The sequence below is a fragment of the Solanum verrucosum genome, unplaced genomic scaffold (assembly GCF_900185275.1).
Source record: "Solanum verrucosum unplaced genomic scaffold, falcon-dt-bn FXZP01000255.1, whole genome shotgun sequence".
Lineage (NCBI taxonomy): Eukaryota > Viridiplantae > Streptophyta > Magnoliopsida > Solanales > Solanaceae > Solanum > Solanum verrucosum.
The window spans coordinates 421,622-448,886 of NW_026020006.1; the positions used below are offsets into that span (position 1 = coordinate 421,622).

The window sequence follows — 27,265 nt, forward strand, 5'->3', positions numbered from 1 at the left end:
GGGTAAGTTTAGCTATAGCCCAGTCAACTGTTGTGAAGTTGAAAATTTCTGCTTCTTGAAAAAAACAGAAGCAGAAGCAGAAAATTATTTTCTTGAAGACTAAAATATTCCTCCCATATAAATATTTACCAATATATCCTTTATTAATTAATTAACATATATCGTAAATTTGGTTAAGTTTCGTACAAGAATTTTAATTTTAATTTTATATATAATAAATTTTTTATTTTATATTTATATAATTATTTTATATTTTATATATTATTTTACGTCTTATTTTACAGAATCAGAAATAAATGTAACAACGACATTTTTGTAGGATTAAAAATATGAAGGATTTTATTTATTTTTGTGGTGAATTTTTTGTATATAGTGGTTTGCTTTGTGGAATAGTTTTTAAATTTATTTTTCTTGATTTTTTGAATTATAGTTAAGTCATCATGTTAATATTATATTAATATTTATTTTATTTATTTATTTATGTATAATATTGATTGAAAATTTGAATATGCATATTTTCATTAAAAAATTTCTAATAGATATTTGAAATAGTTTCTCTCTATAAAATAATCTTAGTATTAAAAGTACATTGATATTTACCCTTTTTCGTAATTTGACTCTAAAAAACACTTTTTAAAAAAGATTAGTCTAACACTATTTGCTTAACAAAAACACTTTCAAATGAATTAGCCAAATGCATATTACTTTTTTTCAAAAACACTTTTTTTTAAAATCATATAAAAAAAATGCTTCTAAAAATAAGTAATTTTTAGCAAAAATGCCAAACAGGCTTTAAATTAATTATTGACAAATTTAAGGATTGTTCATGTATTCAGTCTTTCAAAAATGATGTCATATCTTATGTATTAGGAAAAAATATTTAGGGGTCTGTTTGACAGGTAAAAAATATTTTTCTGAATTATTTTTATGAAAAAGAAGTGATTTACTTATTTATTTTTAAAATACTTAATAATTAAATAAAAATATTATTCCAAAAAAATTATACCCTATTTATTTCAGTTTATCTATCTTATTTTTTTTCGTCGTTTGGATAGTAATAATTTTTGGAGCTAATTAAGTCAAATCCCGCATGTACGAAAGTCACTAAGATTTAAATTTTGTCGTACTTTATGTTATGCCTACTCCCAACAACTTGTAACGCAACGGATCTCAATATTATTGCAATGTCATTTCAACTATATACCTCGGATAATAATAATGTTCGAATCAATTTATGTGTATATTAAATAGTTCACTAAGGAGTTGTTAGGTTAACAGTCCACGTTATATGTTGGAGTTAGAAGTATTTAAATATTAAAGTGTATGATATATATATATTAGTGGAGAAAATGATCAAAATAGTTCTTAATGTATATGTGTTGCTATTTTGGTTCTTAATGTATCAAATAAAAAGTTATATTTAATAGTGGATTTCACGTGTGGCTAACAAAATATACTATTGTTATTTTCTTTGTAAGCTCGAAATAAAAAAAAGATCCATGACTATATATCATCATTTTTTCTAACAAAAATTATTAGCTACACATATACATTAAGGACCATTTTGATCATTTTCTTTATATTATTGAACATAAAGTAGAGAAAGTAGTCAGTATATTTTGTAACTCATATAACCATATTTTTGGTAGTTGGTTAGAGTTATGCAAGTATTAGTAATGTAGTGATTAGTTAGAAGTAAATCTAGGTATTATTAGCTATGCATGAATATTATTCGTGTATTAATTATTCAACCTTTTATTTTACATAAAATACTACATAATTTTCTTCATAACTTACACGTGTATTAATAAGTGTTAGTTATGTGGATTTCAAAACTATCAATCAAATGTCATGTTAATTTTTATGCATAATAACTTACTTCTTATATATAGTCATCAAACATTGTATAAGTTATCCAAAAATTAATATATGGATAATTTATTTCTTATTCAGCTATCAGAAAATTTAATGACATAGTGTTTATGTTATCTCCTATTAGTTACCTCATTGCACCTGACATGGTGTTGAATTCATCGGGTAATCCAAAATTGTTGAGTCACACGACGTTGTTGGAGTGTTATATAATATAAAAAACAAATCAAGAATACTATTTTTAGGTCGGTGAAATTCAATCTTTTAAAATAAAATAATATTTATTTATCGAAAATAATAGTTTTCCGGCAAGGAGAGCTCGACCCAGCTCTACTCTCAGTAATATACACAGGCCCATAAGTTGTTCCGCCGGAAACACAACTCCGGCTGCGCAAGCTGCCGGAGTTGAGATCACCGGCGTTTCCGGTGGCTATGTTTTTTAATCTTCCTTGCTTCTTTCAAAATCTGCTGATTAAATAGTAATTAGAATCCCAAATTATTGAATATTGAAATAAAATTGATTCAAATTGACCAAAATTGAACATTAGAGGAATGTATATTATAACTGTACTCATTATTAGTAGATGAGTATTAAGAACGAGCGGATTCTAAATTTTAAGTTTATAAGTTATGAATTTTAAGTTTATACGTCATGAGCATCTGTTTCGAAAGATCCTGAATTAACTAGCACAGTGAGTTAATTAGCACACAATCAAAATAAATAGAAAAAAAATAAATTGAGATTGTTGTGCATAATAAAAGGATATGAAATATTTTATATGGTGAACTAGACGTTGAGACCATGCACTATACTTGTTTAGATGCTAAATTTGAAATATACTATAATTTGAGTGTCTAAATAAATTTATTATTCGGTGGATTAAAAATGATGCATATCTTCTAGATTAGAAAAAGTCCAAAAACTGTCCATTTTGTCTTGAAGCTTCACATGGTGTTTGGCATATACGGTGGAGCATTAATAAATAGTCCACGTTTTTTTAAAAATAAATGGATGGTAGACTAGAAAAAAAATATTTTTAATTTTTTTTTGAATGTTTGATAAGTAAATAAAAACACTATTCCAATGAGTTATGATATAGAAATTCAGTAGCTTTTATTGAAATTTTGTATATGTAATAAAATATTCATCAACTGTGAATCTAGTTATTATCACATATATTAACTTAACTATTATTATAAAAATACTATCACAAATATGACAAGTAACGAACACTGCTTACACAAAATACTGCGTACGCTAGAGAAAGTTTAGAACTTTTGAATGAAGTCATAGATGTGTTTGCTAATCTCATGTGGCCTTTCTTGGTTGACAAAGTGAGCTGCACCTTCTAAAACCACAACTTCCTCCAACAATGGAACATCTTTCTTAAATCCACCATTGTGTATGTAATCTTTAGCACCTGGTATATGATAAACCAAGTCGAATTCCCCGACGATAAACTTGGTCGGAACTTTAACTTGAGCTCCTGTCCATGGTGCTGTGAGTTCCCAGCTTCTACATTTCATAGGACGAGAACGTTAGGATGCATGTACGAAGAAGTTGATCATGAGAGTCTAAAAGCAACTAATAGCGTCTATGTTGTTCTGACTCTTTAGAAATGCTTCTGAGTGTGTTTTGGAGAGTCTGAGCAACATAGAATATGATAGTGTTCATGAACTTCACAATTTTCTTGACTTCCTAGAAAACATGTCTCAAACTAAAGCTAAAAATCTCTTGACAACACAAATGTGAACTATATAAGCATTCAACTGATGTGTCGAACAATAGAATCAAATTTTTGATATCACAAAAGTGGGGAACACTTACATGGGTAAAGCGCGATAATAGTTAACTCCACCAGTGAAACCAGTCTGCTCAAACTTGTTGGCATAGTAATCCAACTCTTCCTCAGAAAGCCACGATGAAAGGGCGACTGGAGCATCAGGAAGAGCTTCAAGACCTTTGCCTTTAGGAAAATAAAATGGTGCAGGATTGCGGTATGTCAATATTTTCTTAAGAATAGACTTAGCACCAATTGGAGCAAATTCAGCTTCAATTTCGCCCGGTACCTACAAGGTAAAATCATACTGAACTTTCTGCTGCTGAAGTTACTAGTTAGTGAGAAACATTTTGTGCAAAATATAAAACAAGCCACAAAGGAGAAGGAGAGCGTTGTCTTGTTCCGTCAATACTATTAGTCGTAATATTACTCTTGTAGTTACTAGTCCTTCGATTTATGTTACTACACTGCATATGTTGTTATTAAATATACCCCAGAAAACATATAAAAATCCCCTGAAACGGATACAGAGATGAAAACAGAGAGAACCTGAAATCTCGAGATATAATGATCTTCCCCATATATTGCCTTTAGCCACTCAACAGTATTCATCTTTGGGTTCCTTGGGAGAAAATGGACACTCAAATTCACCAAGGCTTTAACTTTATCTGGCCTAAAGAGACATAAATGCCAAGCAATTAAGGCACCCCAGTCATGCGCAACGACAAACACCTTTTCTTCATTAGGAGCAATGGCTTCAAGCAGTGCTACAACATCACCCACGAGGTGAAGGATACTGAACTTCGAAGGGTCGTTAAGGGGTGCACCTGTAGTATCTCCATAACCCCGTAAGTCAGGTGCCACAGCACGGTACCCACATTCAGCTAAGTAGACCATTTGGTGGCGCCATGAGTACCTGTTGCGGAAGATTGGGGGTTAACTATCATAGAGCCAAAGCAAATAAAGACAAGGAAGATATCATAGAACCAAACCAAGCCTCGTCCTCGAGACAAAATGCGGCAAGAGTTTACCACTATGAATGAGAAATGTTGTACAATTCAAATAATCCCCAATTACAATCTTGCTATACAAATCTCAAGTAGTTCATAATCCTACAAGAAGTAAACCTCTAAACACAAGCTAAGGGGATAGAATACGGGTACTCCTTACACCCCAACCAAACCTCCTCAACTACAACCTGCATAAAATCAGCTCAACCTAACAGTTCACAATTTACAAGCGCATATCTCAACAACAACATTCTAACAATCACATATTTTCAACAACAAGCTCAATATTCATCAATTACAATCTCCACAACTACAACCTGCTTAAAATTAGTCCAACTTAACAGTTCATAATTCACATAGCACACAGCTCAACAACAACACTCTAACAATTACATATCCTCAACAACAAGCTCAATATTCATCAATTACAATCTCCACAACTACAACCTGCTTAAAATTAGTCCAACTTAACAGTTCATAATTCACATAGCACACAGCTCAACAACAACACTCTAACAATTACATATCCTCAACAACAAGCTCAATATTCACCAATCAAAGTTCCACAGAAAGGCACTCACAAGATCAGCAAAACACAATATCAAGTTCACTAATGATAAATATGTTAGTACCAGAGCTCAGGGAAGCCATGGAGGAAGAGGATTGTTGAGCCTTGGCCTAATTCTGCTATATGCATATTTAGGCCATTTACGGCTACCATCTTGTGCTCTATCTTCTCCATTTTGTTTGTTTTTTCCTTACTCTTGTGTTTTGTGTTTTCTATGTGTGTGCTTTTATTAGCCTTGGTGTGGTTGGCAAATGTAGGCAATACGTGTCAATGTGAATTTTACTTCGTTCCGATTGAGCATTTGAATATGTGATAAAGTGTTTATATCAAATATTTCTAATTTAAATTTTAAAAAAAGTTTTGTGTGTATTCTTAACGTTTATTATATAAATAAATTAATCACTTAAAATATATGTTAGCTAATCTCAATAAATTGTAAAAACTACGTAGGTTTGTTATTATTGAGACCAATGTGTATAATAAAAGGATGTGACATATTTTGTGTGATTAATTAACTTATGCACTTAGATCACGCCCAATAATTTTTGGCCTGTAATTAGACAATTAGTTGTTGTTGTTGTCATTGTATGCCCAATAATTTTTGGCATGTGATTAAACATTTAGTTGTTGTAATCATCATCAATTTCACTATGTGATAAAATGATTGTTTTGATTGAGTATCTGAATACGTGATAAAGTGTTTATTTAAATTTTAAAATTTTTTATATGTATTTTTAATATTTATTACGTAAATAAGTTAATTACTTAAAATATGACAACCTTTTTAACTATATATATATATATACTGGCCTCAATAAACAGAATTGTAAATCTAAAAGGCTTGTTACTATTAAGGTGATGTGTAATTGTGTATAATTAAAAGACGTGATATATTTTATTTCATTAATTAACTTAGACAGTTCAAAATCAGGACAATTATTTCTAGCCTGTGATTTAGACATTTTGTGGTTGATTTTGTCATTAATTAACTTAGACAGTTCAAAATCAGGACAATTATTTCTAGCCTGTGATTTAGACATTTTGTGGTTGATTTTGTCAATTTCACTATGTGATAAAATGATTGTTTTGGTTGAACATTTGAATATATGATAAAGTTTTCATATTAAACGTTTTTTACTCAAATTTTGAGAATATTTCTGTATGTATTCTTAACTTTTATTACATGAATAAACTAACCAGTTAAAATATATCAGCTTCTTTAACTATATAGATTAGTCTTTACTCTCAATAAGTTGTAAAATTAATCAGGTTTGTAATTAATAATGTTCGAATCAATTTATGCGTATATCAAATATCTCACTAAAAGGTTGTTTGGTTTAAGGTTTCATGTAATATGCTGGAGTTAGAAGTTTTAATATTCAAGTATATGAAATATATATATTATAGGTTTAAGTCATCGACAACTCCTTAAAGTTATTTACATAATTCATATTGACACCTCAACTAAGCCTTATATTTATTGAACACTTAAATTCTTCAAAACATATACCTATTAAACCTAAAAATGCTTATGTGGCAAAAATCGTATTTTGCACTTCTTTAAAACGCGTGAAGAAATTCTAAATAGTGATTTAAAAAAAAACACGTTTTTTCTTCTTTTATTGACACTGGGTACTATAATAAACTTAAAATATTGTTTCTTCTTTCATTGACACATTTTTCAAAAAAGAAAAGCACCCTAACCCCACCAGTCATTTCTTCATCTTAATTTAGTTTCCAAAGCTTTTTTCGTTTTAAATTTTTTTTTTATGTCTTTCAAATATGAATCAACTAATTAAATGTATGAAGAAAAAAGACAAATGTTGACATTTTTTATTTCTTTCTATAAAAAAATATAGATATAAAATGTGTTTGAAATAATTTCAAACAAATTTTTTTTTTTTTATAAATTTGAGGCCCAATGTCATGTGTTAAATTTTAATTAGTCATTTGTATGTCAGCGCATGTGTATCACAGATTCTTTATATATATTTTTGTTGATTATCAAAAATTGTTTAATTTGAACAAGTTTTAAATAGTTAAAGTGTCCAATATATACTAGTCTTAGTTAAGATGTTCAAATGAATTATGTAAACAACTTTAAGGAGCCGTCGATGACTTAAGCCTATATTATATGTGGGCATAAAGTAGTCAATATATTTTGTAACTCATATAATATTGGTCATTTAGTAGTTGATTAAAGTTATGCAAGTATTAATTATGTAGGATTTAATTAGGAGTGAATTTATGTATTATTTTATACATGTATTAGTTATGTAGGATTTATTATTTATATTTTAGTTATACATATATTATATTCTGCATAAAATAATACATGAAAGTCGCATTAATTTTATACATGAATACATAAGTTATCTCTTATCTACCTAACCAAAGATCATATAAATTATATAAAAATTAATATATAAATAATTTATTTCTTATAAAACTATCAAACGATCTCTTAATGACATAGTGTTTATGTTATCTCCTACTAATTACCTCATTACTCCTCAAATTATTATCCACTATTTGAGTGTGTATTGGAGCTTTGGATTCACCACGTAGTCTGGAGTTGTGTGAGTCACATGACATCGTTGAATTAAATGACGGGAATTTGAATTTCAAATATGAAATCACTTTTATTAAAAGGCATTTTGCAAAATATTTTCTGTCCAACAATAACTGTATATTATTGATTTGGCACACGACTTAAAAATAATAAATAATATATTTTCTAAATTGAGCAAGTATTATTTTTAGTATAATGGAGAATAAAATTTTTCGATAGGAATCCCAATTAGTCCTTCATGTGACCAAGTAAATGGGAGCAGGTGAAATTCTCGAAATTCGATCCTGCCGATCCACGTTGAACTCCTTAAGATTAATATATGGTATCTTCAAATCACTTTTCTTGCTCGGAATCATAATTCCGGCGAGTCGGCCCGAAGACCGCCGGCGAGTTTTCCAGCAAGGAGAGCTCGACCCAGTTCTACTCTCAGTAACATACACTGGCCCATAAGTTGTTCCGCCGGAAACAGAACGCCGGCGGCGGAAGCTGCCGGAGTTGAGATCACCGGCGTTAGTGTTTTTCCACTTTATGAAGAATAGAGCATTTTTCCACCATTTTTGCCGGTGGCTGTGTTTTTTAATCTTCCTTGCTTCTTTCAAAATCTGCCGTTTAAACAGTAATTAGAATCCTAAATTATTGAATATAAAAATAAAATGATTCAAATTGACCAAAATTTGAACATTAGAGATATGTATAAAACTACATATATTAGTTAGATGAGCATTACAAACGGATTCAGAATTTTAAGTTTATGAGTTGTGAATTTTACGTCAGGACAAGTAGATTTGAGACAGATGATTTATGTTAAGTGAACTTCTTAACACAATAAAGAGTTTGAAACAAAGTTACTAGTTCTATCAAACTCGTAGGGGCGGAGTTGCTTATTTTACGGTGTATGTGAACTCATGGTTTTTCTGATAATCTAGATATTTAATGTACGTATTTAGTAGAATTGACACTTATACTTCCAAAAGGCGAAATGGTATAGGTTAATCTGTCGATCAACTCATTTTGAGGTTAACCTGTCGATCAACTCTAGGTTGAGCTTCTAACGTTATAGAATGAAATTTCGTAGTTTTGCAATAACTTGGCCTTTTTCTTTCCATTAGTTAAACTTCACACACTATATAAACAAATAGTTGAAGCATGAAAATTTTCCCATTCTTCTAAAAATCTTAGGAAAATGGGGTTGTTTTTATGAATAAGAGCCAAGACAAGATCTTCATATCAAACGATGGAATATAATGAAATGGAGGCACTTTGAGGTTTCCTATGAAATGAGGGAGGTGAGGGAGAAGTTCCAGGAATTGCAAAGGATACTTAATTGAATAGTGACTTATTTACCTATAGAAACAAGGATCAATTCTCCGATGTTGTAGAAATCCTAGATCCGTCTATATTACATAGAGGTGACAGAATATGGAGACAATTAAATATACTTTCGAGCTTACAGGAAGGTAAAAAAAGAAGAGGGGATTTACCTGGAAATAATCAATTTGAGGGTCGAAGCCATAGTTGTCGTCATTGAAATGTTGAGATTCTGCAATGGAGAAAACAGGGGACTTGTTTGACATTATTTTCTTATAATTTTCCTCTTTTAAGGTTCAAAAGTAGAAATATTTCAAATGGAAAAGGGGAGAAATGCGGCGATAAAGGATGAGAATGAGGACAAGAGAGGAAGAGGAAAAGGGAATTTAAATGAGGAGCGGGCTAGCCGTTTGTATTTGCAACTCCTATTTAATAATCTTGCCTAGTTAGTCTATTATGGAACGTTTGGCAGGGGAACAAATTATTTCGAATTAATAGTGATGAGATAATAATATATGAATTAATAATTATGACACTATTAATTTGATACCATATATTTTTTTATAGATTATTTACCTTGATATATTTTACAAGGGTATAATACACAAATATGTTCTTTAATTTGAGCTCAGCTTATATTTATACCCTCCAATTTTATGTGTGCACAAGTAGATAATTAAACTTGTATAAAATTGAATAAATAGACACATATCCTACGTGGCAATTTAAGTCATATGTGGCGTCCTATGTGTATTATGCTATGTAAGACTCGTGTGTTTATTTGTTCAACTTTATACAAGTTTAATTGTCTATTTATGCACAGTCAAAGTTGAAGAAAATAAATGTGAAATGAAACCAAGTTAAAGACCACATGTATGTATGATGCCTTTTATAAGTATATACTTTTTAAATTAGCTCGTCAGAATATAAAAGCTAAACTCTTATGTAAAAAGACATAATACATAAACGTGTCATTTAACTTGGCCTCAGCTAGTATTTATGTTCTCCAACTTTGGTCGTGCACAAATAGACATTTAAATTTGTATAAAGTTAAACATATAGATACACGAATCCTTCGCGGGATATACAAATCAAGTTCAATTGTAGCTCACGCGAATTGTCACGTGAGACGCGTATGTATACTTGTTCAACTTTATACCATTTCAGATCTCTACTTGTGCACATCCAAAATTGAAAGTCATAAATATCAATTGAGGTCAAGTTAAACGACACATTATGCCTATGAAAAAGCAATCCAAAAGTCCAATAAAATGAAATGTTTTATTGGAGAATGATTCATTCTAAACATTACAAAGTATTCAAACCTTCATCAAACCAGATTCATATGGAACACCACTCAATCTAACCCACTCATCTGCCAATATAAAAACTCCAGGGGCAAATCCAGCAGCAACTTCTTGTCCAATATTTTTCTTATAACCCCTCCAATTTACCCGATTATTACTATTTGCCCCAATTCCCCTGTTTTCATACTCTGCATAAAACAGAGTATTCAGTGCAAAATCTCCTGCCCATACTGACCATCCTTGTGGATCAATAAATCCATCAATCAATGATTGCATTATTATCGTTCTCGAAAACTCCTTCCATGGTCGTCCCAAGTACGCGTTGATTGCTGGTTGAGCTGATATAAATTCATTCTCAGCTCTAATTTCGCAGTTTTGCATAACAATAGCACCAACTCCGCGCCTATCTTTCCTCCCCTGTGCTGTTACCATACACGCTTGATTTGCCATCGGTTTCCTGACGATCATCTTGCAGTTTTGGAACACGGATGAGGCGTCTCCGAAGATGAAGTCTATGGTTCCTGTTATGGTGCAATCACGGTAGAATTGGCGATAAGTGTGGACATATAGGGTGTCTTGATAACCATCGAATTGACAGTTGTGGAAAATGGCCATGTCTCCTGAGACACGAAGAGCAACTGCTTGATGCTTTATTCCTCCTGCTGTGTTCTCGATTCCAATGTCCTTTGCCATGAAATTATCTCCATTGATAGCTTCATTATGAAATGGTAGATGTTAAAGAATGAACGTTTCATTTTTATGTGATGGTGTTTGACTGGAGAGACGAATTTAATACATTAACATTGACTTGTAGTCTAATGAAAAGTTACAATTTTAACTTTTTATAGCTACAAAAATCTCATGACATGTTAAAGATCAGTCATAAGGTCGAGAAGACTTTACTTTCGAACTTTAAATGGTTTAATGAATTTGAATTCTTGAAAGTTGTGTAGAAACATAACGACGTCAGGACCTTTTAGAACGTTATGAAAAGAAAAGAGTGTCAAATAAATTGAGACGAAAGAAGTACTTACCGACTGTGGCAGTTTTAAAAGTGCCAATGCCATCAGCAAAGTTCTTGCTACCAATAATTTTGGTCTTTGTTGGGCCTTCACCAATAAATACAATATGGTTCATTTTTCTTGGGATATCAATATACTCTTTGTAAATACCAGCCTTGATGAAAATGACAAATTTTTGTGTATTTTTTTTGGGCACAACTCTAAGGGCTTCATTAATAGACTTATATTGTCCACTACCATCAATAGCAACAATAACATTGGGCTTTAGCCCATTAGAATTAACTTCATGGAGCATCCTTTCATGAGCATTTAATAACCTCCGGTTTACACCGGAGACCTTCAAGTTCAGGTCCGTAAGGACCTGATCGAAGCTGGAGACCATAGCTAAACCATTACTCGTAAGCTCCCCTGCATTTTTCAATAGTTTCTTCATTTTCTCACCGGTCTCACCAGTCGTGTTCTCAAAAGCGTCCAGACACGTTTCCTGATAAGTGATGGACGCGCTGAGCCAGGTCTTGAGGTCGTCCGCGTAATCCTTGAGCTTATTGGCGTCGACCACGCTGATTTCGTCGAATGACCTCCTCACGTCGTCGATCGCTACGTCGAGGAGGCCCTCGCACGTCTTCAACGCGTCTTTCGTCCGGGGATATTTCGAGGTCTCGTCAATCAACGAGGCGGAACTCTTGATCACGTCAGAGAGATCGTTAATCGCGGCGCTAAACGCAACCTTAAGTAGGTCTTTTGGATCATGAGTGTTGTTAGCCTTAGCAAGACTGTTTATACATGTTTGTTTATAATCAGTTTGTTGACAAATAGCATGAACAGACTTTGTAGAAGTTGAAATTTTAGAATCATTATTATTATTGGATGAATTATCTTCATTCCTTTTGCTGGTAATTGAGATGGTTGCTGCAACCACACAAGCCACTAGAAGAAGTGAAGCAATGCTACCAATTGCAACCTTCTTAACCCCCATAATTATTAAAATAAAAATAAAAATATGGGGTTAATAATTATGTAAGAGGCAAGTTGCTCCCCCCTTGGCTTGAAATTTTGCAAAAAAAATGAAAACAACTTTTATAGTGAATTATGAATGACATTATTGGTATTTTTTTGTTTGAGGATGTGAATTTTTTATCCTAACGAGGGGAAGAGAGTTTCCTAGTTTTCTTTGGTTTATGCTAAAATTAAGGTTTAATGTAGGAATGTTATTACATGGGATTTTCTTGATTTGTTCAACTGGTTTCTTTGTCTACCACAAATTTAATTTTATGTTTTATTATTTTTATTTTTAGTAGGGGAGTGGAGAAAAGGGATCAATTGATTTTGTGGCCTATTACACACACACACACACACACAAAATTAAAAAAAAAAAAAAAACACCCAAGAAATATTTATTGACTTTATTAAGTTTCTAAAAATATTTAAGTTGTAAACTTGCTGAATCAATTTTCACCATCAGTATGTAGATTTCTATAGTTTACAAGACTATGGTATACAACCTTTTATTTTTTCATGCAGCACCCTTTCGATTTTATTTTATATTGTATTTCGCGATACATATACGAGTAATATATAAGGTTTTCAAAGCCTGGATTTCCTTAACTCAGTTTTCGCGATTGTCCCCAAGTGTACTTCATCAGGACCATCTGCAATTCTCAATGTCCTAGCAGTAGCCCAGAGATGAGCAAGAACAGTATCGCCCGATACACCAGCAGCACCGTGCACTTGCATTGCAGTATCGAGCACCATCAATGCCATGTTTGGTGCAGCAACCTGTAAATCAAATGACTCGTGGTAAAGGATTCAAAATTGGAACGGTGATGTTTATCGTGTAAACATTAGTCATGATGGTCTAGCTAACCTTTGCCATCGCGATTGTAGCACGAGCCTTTTTGTTTCCGAGGCGGTCAAGCTGATCAGCAGCTTCCAGAACCAGTAATCTGGTTTTCTCTAGTTCAATTCGACACTGCAAACATCAGAGGTAAATGCCATTCATGTAACCATTACTATAGAATTGAACGAAAGAAAGAGAAAAATGAGCTTTTGTTTCCTGCAAATATTGTGCAAGCTTGAAGTTGGAGGAAAACTAACTTTGGCAACATCCGAAAGGAATGCACCGTGTTCGGCAATTAATTTTCCGAAAGCTCGTCTTTCAAGAGCCCGTTGAACCATCATCTGCATGCCGCGTTCAGCTGCACCTATTAGTCTCATGCAATGATGCAACCTTCCAGGGCCTAGCCTACCCTGCAAGAATAAAATCAAAGCAATAACAAGTTTCAGATGACCATTCCATATGCTGCATAGATTTTCTCTTAAAGAACCCAAAACATGCAGTTATCAGGGGCGGAATTGAATGATTATGAGATAAATGATGAGACAAAGGAGGGAACTTAGACAATTCGCTTTGTGTACAGGGAAATCTGCTGGTAGGAATTTCTAAGGGCTTTTAACAATTTTTGTCATTTTAATAATGTTTCCTTATAAAGATGTCCTAGCTAACTCCTAGTCAAGGAGAAGGCGGGCTTCTCTATATTTCTTTGTTCTCTCCTCCCCGACCCTTTGATTTTCCTTATCTTATCAAGAAAAAAGAAAGTGGTTTCTTCATCAGTGATACAACAAAACCTCATTAACGTACTGTTCCAGGTCGGGGCAACTCAAACGAACGTGCAAAAAAGAAATCATGTTTGTTTAAATGAAATTTATTTATGTACTATTTATCATGATAGTGCTAGAAAGAGACTCAAATTCTAAACGTATGATTCCTCAAAAAGCTAACACCTTTACCTGGGCAATCTCAAAGCCACGCCCCTCACCAAGTAGAATATTGTTCGCAGGGACGGATACATTCTCAAAGAATATTTCCGCATGCCCATGAGGTGCATCGTCAAAGCCAAATACTGTCAGAGGTCTCTTTATCGTAATACCTGGAGTATTAATGTCTACCAAGATCATGGATTGTTGTTTATGCTTAGGAGCAGTTAAGTCAGTTTTTCCCTGTCATTGATTCAAACTAGATATATTCAAGAATTAATTACAGAACAGAAGTCAATCATTTCTCATTTGAAAAACAAAACTAACCATCACAATGAGTAGTTTGCACCTCGGATCCATGGCTCCACTGGTCCACCACTTCTTCCCATTGATGATATAAGAGTCTCCATGTCTATACAAAGCATTTTTTTCGCATAATTAAGTTTATTAAACTCAACAACTCCAGCATTTGAGTGTAATATGATCAAAATATCGATAAAAGCTTGAGTGAATGTGAAAACACAGAACAATCAGGCTGAATCCAATCCCTCTAGATTCATGAAAAAGGTTCTTACTTTACAAGATAGCAAGATACTTGAATCCCAACATGCATTACAAACTTCTTTTACATTTCAACACACTACACATGATATAAGTGTTCCCATTCAAGTTTTGAGAAATCCAGCTTCGCTATATATGAATAAAAATTATGAGGTGACTTGTAGAAAATATTAGGATACTGATTTGATGGATTATTTAATTGTTTCTTCACCATTAAAATAATAAGGCGTACATGACTAGCTCCTCATTTAGATGCCCAATCGAACCATGTAAACAACAAGTTTGATTGAGTACTACCTATCCAGACAAGGAGGAAAAGAATATTAGAACCGAGGAATATTAGAGAGTAACACAATTCGAGGAGCATCTTAATAAGAGGAAACTGATCATGAGACAAGGATTAAAAGAATAAAGAAAAACCATTAACAAGTTCTCATTATCCCTTGTTTTTATCACTTCGCACCCCATCTCAACCCCTTCAGGACTCCAAGCCTCCCCAAGAAAGGGGGGGGGTTGTTGCGGAATGTAGAAACTGCAACTGATTAATACATGAATTTAAGTCTACGCTTTTGCAGTCCCAATATATACCCACTGGTCCTTATGGAGGTGCTGAAGCATCTTATGCTCAAGTATACCACCATAGTAAGATAACAAATTTCCCAAGAGTAATAAACGGAAAGGGGTAAATTTTCTTTCTTTTTTACTCCTCAAAGATGCAGCTTGTACCTTTTGATGGAACATTCTATATTAGTGGCATCTGAGGAAGCAACTTGTGGCTCTGTCATTGCAAAGCCAGACCGTGTCTTTCCCTCAAGCAAGGGGACAAGCCATTCCTTTATCTGTTCCTCATTCCCATACCGAAGTAATACCTGAAAGAACAAAGGCGTCCCAGAGAGTTAGAAGATAACAAGTCTTGAACTGAACAGGGCAGAAAACAAGCAAATGTCCTCTAGGAATCTGGTTTAGTTTTCACTGGCGACAATATCCTCTAGAAATTGTGCAAGTGACAACAAACCATCATCTACTTATTGAAGAAAATAGTCTATCATCCTTTAAGTTGTTTGTCCAATAGTCGCAGTGGAAATCTCCAACTTTTAGTTCAATGAAGATCACAGTAATAGTTGGCACTCATTATCTGTAAATGTAAAAATACAGTTCTTTTACCTCCATATTTCCTGTATCAGGCGCCCCACAGTTGAAAATCTGCGGCGCACAAATAGAACGACCCATAATTTCACAAAGATATCCATACTCGAGGTTCGAAAGGCCAGCACCTAATAAACGATTGAATTTGTTTTCAACTAGGGAATCATTTCTGCTGCCAAAGATCACTTCTCTTGCCCGTGCAGCACTATCAAACTGCATGTTTGTGTGAACAATATTAGATATATATCTTAGAAAATAAATCTTATGGAGTGAGTATCTGTTTTGCCAGAAAAAAGCCTTGCAAACTCACCGGTATCCACAGGTTCCAAAGGCCTTCTCTTTTTGCCAGATCCTTTAACTTCTCCTCGTCTGGGTGAATTGTCCAGCGCATGGTAGACTGTGCAAGCTTGTAAAAGTCACTTTCTTTTGGATATATGTGAACCTCCATGAACTTTATCAATTTGTCTCTCAGATCTTGAACCTTCTCACTAGGCACAAATTTCCCACTTGTAGGGGTTACTTGAATTTGGCTTTCACTTCCAAAAATCCTGATATTATCCTCTCTAGTTGTTTCTGTAAGAGAAAATCACAACAAATTCTGGGCTGAGAAATCAGGTAAACTGTAAAATGTAGGAAAATTTTCTTGGTTGTTCCGCAGGCAAGCAAGGCAAGTGTTGGTTTTTCAATAACCATTTACAAATTCACCAAACAGAGAAAAGTTAACACAAGATAACTATGGGTCGACCTGCAAATGTTACATTATGTTTCAAAGGATAGTGGGTGCAAAATTCCAGTTAAAGGAATCTATGAAAGTAAAATAACATTCAAGTCATGAATAATGAGCAGTCAAGGTTGTGATTTGAGAATAATACAAGATTTTGCGCCACCTTTGAGGATTTCTCGATATACACACATAAAAGATTTAGGAATAACTAAAAGGTCAGCAAGAGAAACAAAATTAGAGGGAAGGATTTTCTAAGCTTATCCAGAATAGTCATAAAAAAGCAATATTTACCAGATGGTGGGTGAAGGGGGAGAACAGATTTTCTTTGAATAAATAACCATGCAGTTTTGATGAAGGAGTCAGCCTTTTCCCCGGCAAACCGGGCACGTTCACCTCCAGAAGCATTACCCTATAAAGTGAATTATTAATCCTTCTTAACAAAAGTTCATGGACCAAAAAAAATTGATATCATCCACATTACACGTCAAAAAGGCAATACCATGATCCATCTGCTGTGTATACCAGCAAATATTGAAGCCGCACGAAACAAAGAAAAGGCAATGTAGAACTTCCATTGATCAACCGGCCAAGGTCTTCCCTGATTTCCAATATGAAAGCCAAAGAAATGCAGTTGGAATCCTGACATACAGTAAATTAACCTTCTACACAATTAAATTAGTAAATGGAGTTCACAAAACATGTAACGGCAGCTTAACTTTCCTGTATTATTGCCTTTCTAGGGTCAATTTCTCTTTTGAGTAGGGTGTTGGGGCTGAGGCTGATAATGTAATAGTGAATATCAAGAAATTGGAAACGAATAGTTAAGTCTCTTCACTGATTCTTTTCTAGAGACTAACAAAAAAGGCCATGAAATTTAAGATGACAATTGTGCTCCATGCATTCAATTATTCAGATAATGGGAAAGATACCACAGGTAGGCATTCCCAAAACATATCACAATCTATGCTCTCTTATCCAATATTTTTCTCATTGCAAAACAACAAGAACAAATTCTTTTTTGAAACTGAACAATGAGAACAAATTCTTTAGTGCTGACCGATGAAATTAATTGAACTAGTCAGTTGAAAACACCATAGAAGAAATTCCTCTTCCCATGAATAACATTTTAACAAAGACAAAGAAAAGTGTGCCTTACAGCAGCTGAGCAGTAATCTGCAAGGTATTCTGGAAGAGAAGGTATTCCTTCAGGGAAGCTGCTGCGCTCAAAGCCATCACTCCCGTCTAGATCTTCTAATGAAATATTCACAAAGTAGCTCTGATAGAAAAACAGGAAGAAATAAGAAATTTAGAACTTTTCTTACTCAGCTCCATAAATAGTCCTGTGAAACTTAAAATCCTGACAAGATAATTAAGATTAACAGTGGTTCATCTAGTTATAAAAAATATTATAAGAAAAGAATTACAAGTTGAAAAAGGGTGGCAGTACCAAGCAGCTGTAAGCAACATCAGACATCTGATTACCCAAAGTCGACAGCTCCCAATCAAGAATTCCTATGACTCTGTCCTACAAGATCAACTACAAAGTCAGGTGCACCTTCTTTTGGGGGGCAGGGTGGGGTGGGGTCAAGGAAGGGGGAATTTGACAGTTGACACATATTGGAAAGGACTATTAATTACAGAGACTACAAGAAAGAACGAAAAGATTTATCAAACACTGTCAATGACTGCACCTCTGTGGGATGAAACACAACATTGTCAATCCGAAAGTCACCATGTACTAAACCAGCTGTTTCCCCTAAGGAATCTTCAAGGGGAATATGTTGTCGCAACCAATCAACCAGCTCTAACATTTTAGGGTTTCTCCTGGACTTGCCCTCTCCAGTAGATAGAAGATATTGTTTGGCCCACCTCTCTACCTGAAGTAGGTCAGAGAATTTATTCACACAACAGAAGAACTCATAAGCATGACACTGAAAACTATCCTCAAAGGACAAAGGAGCTTAAATCATATTGCACAGAAAGGGTAATTGAATGATGCAGGGTATAAATGCTGTAACATTTTTTGTTTCTTGATTTGGAGTAACAGGGAGGCACACTGTATTACTTGCCTAGCATGACAAATCTCAAGATTTAAAACCAATGCAACGAAAAACTACATCCAAATCTACTTTTCCCAAGAATTATAAGTTTGAGCACCTGTCTCTTACAGTAGTCTTTCCGCTTCCCGTAGTTACCTAAACCGATTGCATCAACATTGGCAGAGTGAACGGAGGCCAAGGCTTGAGAAACCGCACGACATATATCCCTCCTTCTCTTAGGCGATACATCCTAGAATAGATGGACAGCACTTTTTATCTGGTTAATCATTGAACCAAAAAGAAGCAAGCTACAGAAAACATATAATTTATCGAATTCACAACTTAAGTAATCTTGGAGTATAAGGTTGAATACAGTATTCATACAGGTAGGTTTGGGTCAATAAATATACGTCCTTCCAAATACTCCATAATGTAAAATGGAGTCCCAATCACACTTGAATCTGTACACAAACAAAATACTTTGGGGACTGGAACCTGAGTATGAGTACCTAGTGCATGTAGAACCTGAAATATCAAAAATCAAAATGTCAAAGATAAACACAACCAAATATTAACTATCGGAATAAAATAAATCAAGTCCTCTGAGGAGCTGAATTTGGCAACAACACGATGTAATACAAAAAAGTATCATAAGATTCAGAACTATGTGAAGGTCCGACCCATGCCCACCTCCAAGGAAAACAAAACTACATGACTGATTGACTGTAAGTAATTATAAATAAATCCATCAGAGAAACAGAATTTACAACCTCATACTCTCTCTCAACAGCATGAGCAGATGCCAGCAACTTTCCATGCGGTTTCTTCCTCAACACATATTTCTTAGCAGAAGTTCCTGAACGAGCCTCAATGAGAAAAGTAGGATTTGATTGGCCATGCCCAAACTGATTCACAAGGGAGACAACATTTTTAATATGAAGAACCTTGCAACTACAACTGTGTTAGACATGGAGAAGTGCATAACCGGAACATATGTATATTTGAAATTGTAGAGAAAATTTTATTAAATAATCATACCCAAAGAGTGCAATGGTGAGTAGTACAACCATTTGGAATATGCATCTTAGTACAATAGCTACATGTAAAAAGAACTAAGGAAACTAATTATCCTATCTACTTCCTCTACATTTTTACACTGAAAGGCTAAAAGAGATAAACGTCTAGACTTTAAGTTACAACTATCTCGTTTAGCCCTCAACGGAACTCTGATTTCTTTCCTTCCATATAGTCCATTATATAGCCACTGGTATAGTGTTCCACAATTTTTTGTCATCTTTTTGTAGTTTTCTTTTATAGGACACAACAGAAGACTCAAAAAGATGATACCAATTAGTTAGGATTAAATTTTAGTCATGTTGGCAAAGAGTCCTTTGGTTTTGTTAGAGATTTATATGCGGTGCCAGTAGGAAATGTAGTGAACTTAAAGTGCTAGAGAACTTATTTTGTTTAAATATTGGACTAAGATGGGTTTAAATGAGCAACATAAATACTTAAATAGTGAGATTCTCTCAGGAAATAAGCAAATGGAATCGGTTATTACCAGACACCCGAGAGTATGGCCTACTAATCAATGAAGAGCCTGAAAACCATGGTTGATCGGAGTATAAATCCCAACAGAGACAAAAACACTTACCTAGTACATGTGTTGGTGGGAGGTAATATGTATCCGTTGGAATATTTGACGTGCGTGCAAGTTGATACAGACACAGACATTATACAAACAAAATTGAATTGATAGTCACTAGTAATGCATTAAAAGTTAAAACTAATCAAATCTCGTTTAGATAATTGCATCTCTAGACCAAATGAGGACACCATATTTCAGTTAATGCCAGTCACTCTTCGTATGTTAATATTGTTGCTGGCCTGCAACAATACATTGCCTATAACAATGGGATGCAAAATAGCCCACCCATTTACCAATTCAACCTATTTTGCACCGCTCAATTCAACACATCTAAAAGTTGCGCTAGGTCAGCTGATATGTAACCCAAATTGATCCATGAGAAACCTTGTCAAAATACTTTTAAAAGAACTTTCTATTTATTTGACATGTTATATAAAGCCATAAACTTTTTTAAAAAAAAAAAGTCATTAGGTAACTAAACAAACTATCAGAAACCAAAAAAAAAAAAAACTTGAATAGAGCCAGATGCTCGTCTTATGAACCATTGTTTAGCTATTTTGAGCCTAAGTAACCTTTGCCTTAACTCAATCCATTTTGATCTGCCACAAGTATACCTCAACCCGTCCATTTGACACCCCTTACCCATAAGGATAAATTGGTCTTCTATTTGCCACTTATCTTCCTTGGTCAGTGTTGAGTAATGTCAACATCCTGCCTATGGAAAGGCCCACGAGTGGCTGGGTGGCCCGGGTCGGAGTCATGATCGAACATGACGCTTGCTTGGTGGACTTAGTTAAGTAATAAAGTTGTGCTTTTGGTATAAGCTATAGCTTTTTGGCATGATGATAAGCGTTTGATCCTAACAGCCAGCATATTCTAATCTATCAAGCACCTAAATTGTTAAGATAGAAAACTCACAAAAAAATCATGTTTTTTCAATTTTCATCATATATGAGCAGTCAAAAACACACAACAACAACAACAAAAAAGTCAATTTGCTAGCAAAAAAATTTATTATAAACATATATTAATCTCAATTTAACTATAGTTAAGAAGCTCAAATAAATTAAATTTAAAATATAAAAAAAAACTAAAATTTTCGATTTCATACCTGAGAAAGAGTGAAATTAGAGATATTTGAAGGGAATCCATGAACATTAGCAGATGCATAGCGAAGAAGAGCTTCAATGTCGAAACTCTGAGCCGGGTCGACCCGTCCGGCAAGATCCGAAGTCCGATTGGCCATCTCAAATCACAGATAAACTCAAAAGAGAAGATACAAAAGCTTACGTATTCTGCGAAAGTGACTTTGTAATATCAATTTTGGGATAATCGAGGGCGATGTGTACGTGCCATTGCCCGTCCGATGCGCGGATAATGTTAACACTTCACACAGGAAAAATAACGTAGTCGTATCAAATGATATTTACATAAAATGAGTCTTTTCATCATTAATAATACTAATAAATTATTTAAAGGATATGATATAATTGAATTTAAATAATAATTAAAATAAATATTATATTTAAATTGATAATACAATATAAATACAACAGATAACAATCATTCAAACAACATGTTAATAGAAACAATTTAATTTTTTTTTAGTTTTCCAACATTTGATTTAATATATTACAGGATCTATGTTTGAAGATGGTATTTTTAATAATATTTTTCTAATTTTGCTGACTTGAATTAAAAACTTTCCGATTAACAATAAAAAAAAATTCAATCATTCCACCATAATTTATCATCGATGAAATCATATCATATCATATATAGGTGTACTTAACAGGATCAATCAATGATTGATGAATAATGTGCATAAACTGAAATATTGTACCTTTTTTTTTTGTCAAAGAAATATTTTGTACGTTTTCTCAATTATTATTCAAACTTCAAATAATTAAATACACGTGTTATGATAAAATTTCAACTTCTTCCCAAAATAAATTAAGTGAAAAGTGAAAAAGTAACTATTTGAGGAGTAATCTTTAGATTATTCTTTTTTTACAATAAATAACTTTATTAAATTTACGTATATAAAAAGTTTCAAAGAGTTAAATAATATAATAATATCAGTTATAATTCAACTAAGAAATATAGAAATCAAATTAACTTTATGTCATAGAGGATTTGACTAACTATCAACAACAATAATTACAAGTGATTACCATCAATACTCCTACCGTCACACTGAGCATAAACAAATTCAAAATTTAAAGTTTATAAATTTTCAATGATTTCAGTTTTATTTTTTAAAAAAAAATACTTGAGGGGAATCGAATCTTCGTCCAAAAGCGCAACAAAAGCTTAAGTGAGCTCCATTTCTGCTACTAGAACAAGGAGCCTACTTTGTTACTGAATTTTCAACACATTTCTCTCATATATAATAGATTTCTCAATATTAATGATGAACCTGCACAAAAATTATTGGGTTCTCATGAACCCACACCCAAGCGGATGTTATAGATTTCTCTCTTCCCATGAAATGATATATATAGAGAGAGAATATATTAAAAAGTAAAACAGTGAATCGTGAACTCTCACGCTTAATAGGTCAGTTTTTTAAGTTGAAATTTCTTATTCGATTTACAACACTTTATATCATAATAGATCAGTCAACACTTGAGACGACACGGCAACTCAAAAATAGTGACCTCATAGATTATTGGGACTTGTGACTCGAACTCAAAAGGGGTGTCGGTCGTGACCAACTAGATCGAAAGAGTGTTAGGAGTGATATTCTGAAAAAAATTAAATTAAAAAATTAAAAATGAAAGTGATTGCGCGATTATTATATGTCAATTGTCCATCATTAATTAAAATTGAGAAATAATAACAATCTTACTAATATACTAATCTTTTAGATATATTCAATTTTGCATGGTTCCTCAAGATGCAAAGTTTTCCAATAATAAGCCTTGATTCTACTGGCCTTTTGCAAAGATTCACAATGATATTTATTCTGTTTTATTTATTTGTTTATAATTTAATATTAAAGAAGTTGATCTTTAATTTCCTTTTTTTATCCTAATAATTTCAGAATCTTTCAATCTATTCACGTGGCTAATTAATTTCCTCAAAAGTGACTAAAACATGGCATGATTATTATTACATTATATACAAGTAGGATACTTAAGTGCTAGTGGCGATAATTAGTTCATGAAAATATAATCTGATTAATTTATTTAAATTTAAATGAAAAACATAAAAGAAATTTCTTATAGTTGGTATATTACGGCGAGACAAATCATCGCAAAAAAATTCTTAAAAATCCCTGATTAGCTTTTTATGATACGTATTTAATTCATTTTAATCTAAATAATTTAGTCCGTCTATTCATTAACTCATCCTATTTTGATTCGTCTAAATTCAATCCAATCAGTTCATTTGACACCTTTGTATATGGCTATAATTCCAGTAAAGCAAAGCAAAATCTCATAATGAAAATAAGAGCATCCATTATACAAAAACAACATAATATATTCCATAAGTGCATCCATTATGAATATATGAAATATTATATACCCTCAATTCATGTTAGTAATATTTATTTGCTGCATTGTTTTCCAATCAAAGCATCATAAAATGAAGTCTTTGAAAAATTCATATTATTCCTTTCTCTCAATTTTTTTAAAATATATTCAGATTAAAGTATTCAAAGTGACCTCTTTTCCAATTATATACTCCAATTTTGCATATATTATATTCAAATACATATCTATGAGATGCTCTAATCATATCTAATAATCAACTATTATGAATGAATCGTTTGCTCTATTCTTCTTAGTAGTAATTAATTATTGTCACCACATCCACATGATTATTCTTAACGTTATTAACACATAAATAATAGAGTTATATTTTGTGTCTGGCTAGTTAATTAATTAGTCTTAGTGTAAAATTTTGGTTAAATTATTAAATCAAGATTCATGGAATATTTATAATTGATCTTAATTATCTTTCTATATTAATTTGCACCGAAAGTATACAAATATGCAGTACGTATTTCCCATTCCCAAAAGAGAATAATTGTATGATGTATAATGCACATCAAAATAAATTAATAGTATGCAAATGTTATTTACGTAAAAGGTACTCCATATGTCCTAGTTTAAGTGGACTATATCTTCTTTAATTTGTCTCCAAAAAAATGCCACATTATATACTTAAAAAGTAAATTAACTTTAAAGCTCTTAATTCATAACATAAATGTATAAAAATCATACCGAGTCAAATTATATAAGTCACATAAATTGAAATGAAGGAAGTTTTTAAATTTTGTAAAAACTCATAGATATGATCACGAAGCTGCAAGTAGGACAGCAATCAACAAAATCATAATGAGATGATAACTACTCCTCCATCTTTAATTAAAAACCTCAAAATCGATCCCGTAGACTGAATTCACAAATATTTTACCCCTCGACAAGTGAATTTTTTTGGCCCGAATTATGATTAGTCGGACTCAAAATAAATATATACAGAACACCGGTTGAAAAAATTTACAAAAAAAAAATGGTAGGCAAGGACCATTTGAGATAATATTTTCTTTTTAAAAGTTTCCTTTTTTTCATTGGTTTAATTTATGCCTATAAATATGAGTTCTATATCCATTAGCCCTCACAATAAACACAACCAATAATTCTCTCCTTTCTACTAGTATAATATTATATAATATACTAGTAAGAAAATTAAATACCAAACTCTTTACACACACACAAAAATTAGCAACCAAATCTCAAAGTAAATGGCACCAAACAAGAAAGATATATCTAAGATAGGCCAAGAAGCCTTTACTCTTCTTGATGAATTCCATGAAAAAAATACAAGGCCTAGTGTGAAAACAACCAATAAAAATTACTTTTATTATAACCAATATCAACCCCAAAAATCTCATATTGTTCAATTCAAACCAGCTGAAGAGAGAGTTATGAATAGTTATGAAGCTGTGAAGTTCTATGGAGGGGTTCTTGTTTGTGATTATTCCAAGAGAAAACCAAAAGTTATGACTTGTTATTAAGCATAAACTAATTCAGGATCTAGAATCAGTGAGTTCAAAATTATGTATGTGTGTGATCGATCTTATTGTATTGATATACATACACATAATATGTAATGGGTTCAACTGAATCTGCAGAACCTGTTCTAGATTCGTTATGAGTGTTTTTAAGTGTTTTTTTTTTTTTTTTGTTTTTTTAAGTTTCTCAACATGTACTCCTTTTGCATTTCTATATGTATGGTCGATGAAGCTATATATCTTAGTGATGTTATTATATATATATATTTCACTTTTAAATGCTATATTATGCTCCTTTTTTACTTCTATCATGATTTAATTAATCTGCACTCTAGCAATTTTTTCTTTTTAATTTTCTTTTCATCTTAGCCTTATCAATTATATATGAAGGGGGTTCAAAATATAATAAATATATTCAAAAATCACGTTTAACCCTTATATATAATATTATTATTTTTTGACAAAGAGGGTTCGAATGAACTTCCTCCCGCCCCTAACTCCACACCTGCTTATCACTCATTCACTCCTCATATATAATTTTATATTCCAAATATATCAATAATATGGATGGTTTAGGCATACCAAGAAGTGTAAACTTATTGCACTTACATGTTGTCCCATGCCACAATATAATGATAAATATTCGTCAGCTTATAATCGTCTATAAGTCGGTTTACTATCTTTAGTCGTAGCTTGAAGATACATACACACAATAAGAAGCTTATGTGTTTTAATTTGGTGGTCATAAATACTCATAATGTGGGCGACGGGTGACACATAGTTAATCTCCAATTTACTTCATAAGGTGATAAGTCATGTGAGACTCAATTCAAGAGGGAGTATTGTTGGGGTGTGTGAACAAAATTCACAGTGAATAGCTAAAAAGAAAAGATGCTATTTAGTGATATTTTTAATACCGTGATACCTTTTGAGGAAAAAAAACCATACGAACTTGACCCATAACAAATATTGGAGTATCCAAAGTATTCCCTTTTCCGATAATATAATCCAATTTGCATATGTTCAAATTAAATAATCAAAATACCTAATATATATATATAAAATCATTTATACACCTACCAACAAGGGTTGTGGTGGAGTGATAAATATTTTTTCATTCTTAACCATTAGACCTCGGGTGCGAGTTCCCTTGGATACGGAGTCATATTTCGGTGAACAATTACTATACTAAGGGTAAATTAGAATAAATAAATAAATTTTATCTTAAACTTCACAAGTATTTATACTGTATGTATATAGTATCAATCGAGCATATATATACACTTGTGGTGTTTGTCCAGATTAATTAAAAGTAATTAAGTAGTGGAATTATTGGTATAATCCGTTATCAGTCATGTAGTCATTATGATAATTAATCCTAAGATATTAAAAACATAATATTCCCTTGTCAAAAAATTAATAAGATCCATATAACTCCATGATTAGATGCCATATGGATTAGCATTTAATTATTTTTCTTAAAGTACATAAAAAGAGATTGGAAAGATCATATAGAGGGACTTAATTAGTCAGTTAATCAGATGCTTAGTTCCTCTAATGATGAATTAATTTATTTGGATTAAAGGAATATTAACTAACAAATTTAATGAAGCTTAGAAGGAATCTAAGTCCCACCAATATACAGTGTATCTTCTTTTCTTTTTTTTTTGCTCTTTTCATTTTTTATTTATTGAGAAAAAATAATGTTAGGTAAAATCTTAATTTTAATATTAATTGTTACCATGCATCTTCCACATGATTATCCTTAATTTTAATTAATCATCAACAAGTGTGACAAAGAATAAAGGAATTATAGGTTTGGTTGCTATATAGCTAGTCAATATTACTGTATTTTGGTCAAATTAAATTAAACAAAGACTCATGGAATATTTAATTTACACCGAAAGTATACATGGAGTACGTAATTCAA

At 32.5% G+C, this 27,265-nt stretch overlaps 5 protein-coding genes across 5 annotated transcripts; 1 reads left to right on the forward strand and 4 right to left on the reverse strand.

The window, feature by feature from the left end:
* Positions 1-3,132: 3,132 nt before the first annotated feature.
* Positions 3,133-5,430, reverse strand: LOC125819699 (uncharacterized). The gene is made up of 4 exons (XM_049499170.1): positions 5,296-5,430; positions 4,203-4,569; positions 3,701-3,942; positions 3,133-3,388 (listed from the first exon to the last, which is right to left on the reverse strand). Exons 1-4 carry the CDS (start codon positions 5,403-5,405, stop codon positions 3,142-3,144), a joined length of 966 nt encoding a protein of 321 aa, XP_049355127.1. The 5' UTR covers positions 5,406-5,430; the 3' UTR covers positions 3,133-3,141.
* A 2,609-nt stretch (positions 5,431-8,039) lies between these two features.
* LOC125819702 (uncharacterized) lies at positions 8,040-9,423 on the reverse strand. Its single transcript, XM_049499174.1, has 2 exons — positions 9,285-9,423; positions 8,040-8,405 (listed from the first exon to the last, which is right to left on the reverse strand). The coding sequence occupies exons 1-2, from the start codon at positions 9,375-9,377 to the stop codon at positions 8,040-8,042; spliced, it is 459 nt and encodes a 152-aa protein (XP_049355131.1). The 5' UTR covers positions 9,378-9,423.
* A 1,007-nt stretch (positions 9,424-10,430) lies between these two features.
* LOC125819693 (pectinesterase-like) lies at positions 10,431-12,416 on the reverse strand. Its single transcript, XM_049499165.1, has 2 exons — positions 11,453-12,416; positions 10,431-11,131 (listed from the first exon to the last, which is right to left on the reverse strand). The coding sequence occupies exons 1-2, from the start codon at positions 12,414-12,416 to the stop codon at positions 10,431-10,433; spliced, it is 1,665 nt and encodes a 554-aa protein (XP_049355122.1).
* A 415-nt stretch (positions 12,417-12,831) lies between these two features.
* LOC125819690 (probable acyl-CoA dehydrogenase IBR3) lies at positions 12,832-21,648 on the reverse strand. The gene is made up of 17 exons (XM_049499163.1): positions 21,424-21,648; positions 19,435-19,569; positions 19,049-19,189; positions 18,783-18,914; positions 18,317-18,502; positions 18,073-18,150; positions 17,782-17,901; positions 17,125-17,223; positions 16,917-17,034; positions 16,212-16,474; positions 15,920-16,114; positions 15,482-15,624; positions 14,522-14,606; positions 14,228-14,437; positions 13,535-13,687; positions 13,305-13,409; positions 12,832-13,216 (listed from the first exon to the last, which is right to left on the reverse strand). Exons 1-17 carry the CDS (start codon positions 21,556-21,558, stop codon positions 13,025-13,027), a joined length of 2,490 nt encoding a protein of 829 aa, XP_049355120.1. The 5' UTR covers positions 21,559-21,648; the 3' UTR covers positions 12,832-13,024.
* Positions 21,649-25,065: 3,417 nt separating this feature from the next.
* Positions 25,066-25,338, forward strand: LOC125819689 (uncharacterized). The gene has a single exon (XM_049499162.1). It carries the CDS (start codon positions 25,066-25,068, stop codon positions 25,336-25,338), a length of 273 nt encoding a protein of 90 aa, XP_049355119.1.
* Positions 25,339-27,265: the final 1,927 nt, after the last annotated feature.

Excerpts from the sequence above, each read along its gene's own strand:
- LOC125819693 (XM_049499165.1), bottom strand. The coding sequence starts at position 12,416 with ATGGGGGTTAAGAAGGTTGCAATTGGTAGCATTGCTTCACTTCTTCTA. Across the intron at positions 11,132-11,452 it reads TTTTAAAACTGCCACAGTCG|CTATCAATGGAGATAATTTC; the intron begins GTAAGTACTTCT and ends TTCATAATGAAG.
- LOC125819689 (XM_049499162.1), top strand. The coding sequence starts at position 25,066 with ATGGCACCAAACAAGAAAGATATATCTAAGATAGGCCAAGAAGCCTTT.
- LOC125819699 (XM_049499170.1), bottom strand. The coding sequence starts at position 5,405 with ATGGAGAAGATAGAGCACAAGATGGTAGCCGTAAATGGCCTAAATATG. Across the intron at positions 4,570-5,295 it reads CATGGCTTCCCTGAGCTCTG|GTACTCATGGCGCCACCAAA; the intron begins GTACTAACATAT and ends CTTCCGCAACAG. Across the intron at positions 3,943-4,202 it reads ATTATATCTCGAGATTTCAG|GTACCGGGCGAAATTGAAGC; the intron begins GTTCTCTCTGTT and ends TTTACCTTGTAG.
- LOC125819702 (XM_049499174.1), bottom strand. The coding sequence starts at position 9,377 with ATGTCAAACAAGTCCCCTGTTTTCTCCATTGCAGAATCTCAACATTTC. Across the intron at positions 8,406-9,284 it reads CTCAAATTGATTATTTCCAG|ATTTTGAAAGAAGCAAGGAA; the intron begins GTAAATCCCCTC and ends TTTAAACGGCAG.
- LOC125819690 (XM_049499163.1), bottom strand. The coding sequence starts at position 21,558 with ATGGCCAATCGGACTTCGGATCTTGCCGGACGGGTCGACCCGGCTCAG. Across the intron at positions 17,224-17,781 it reads CAGATTACTGCTCAGCTGCT|GGAAGACCTTGGCCGGTTGA; the intron begins GTAAGGCACACT and ends ATTGGAAATCAG. Across the intron at positions 13,217-13,304 it reads CTACAATCGCGATGGCAAAG|GTTGCTGCACCAAACATGGC; the intron begins GTTAGCTAGACC and ends TTTGATTTACAG.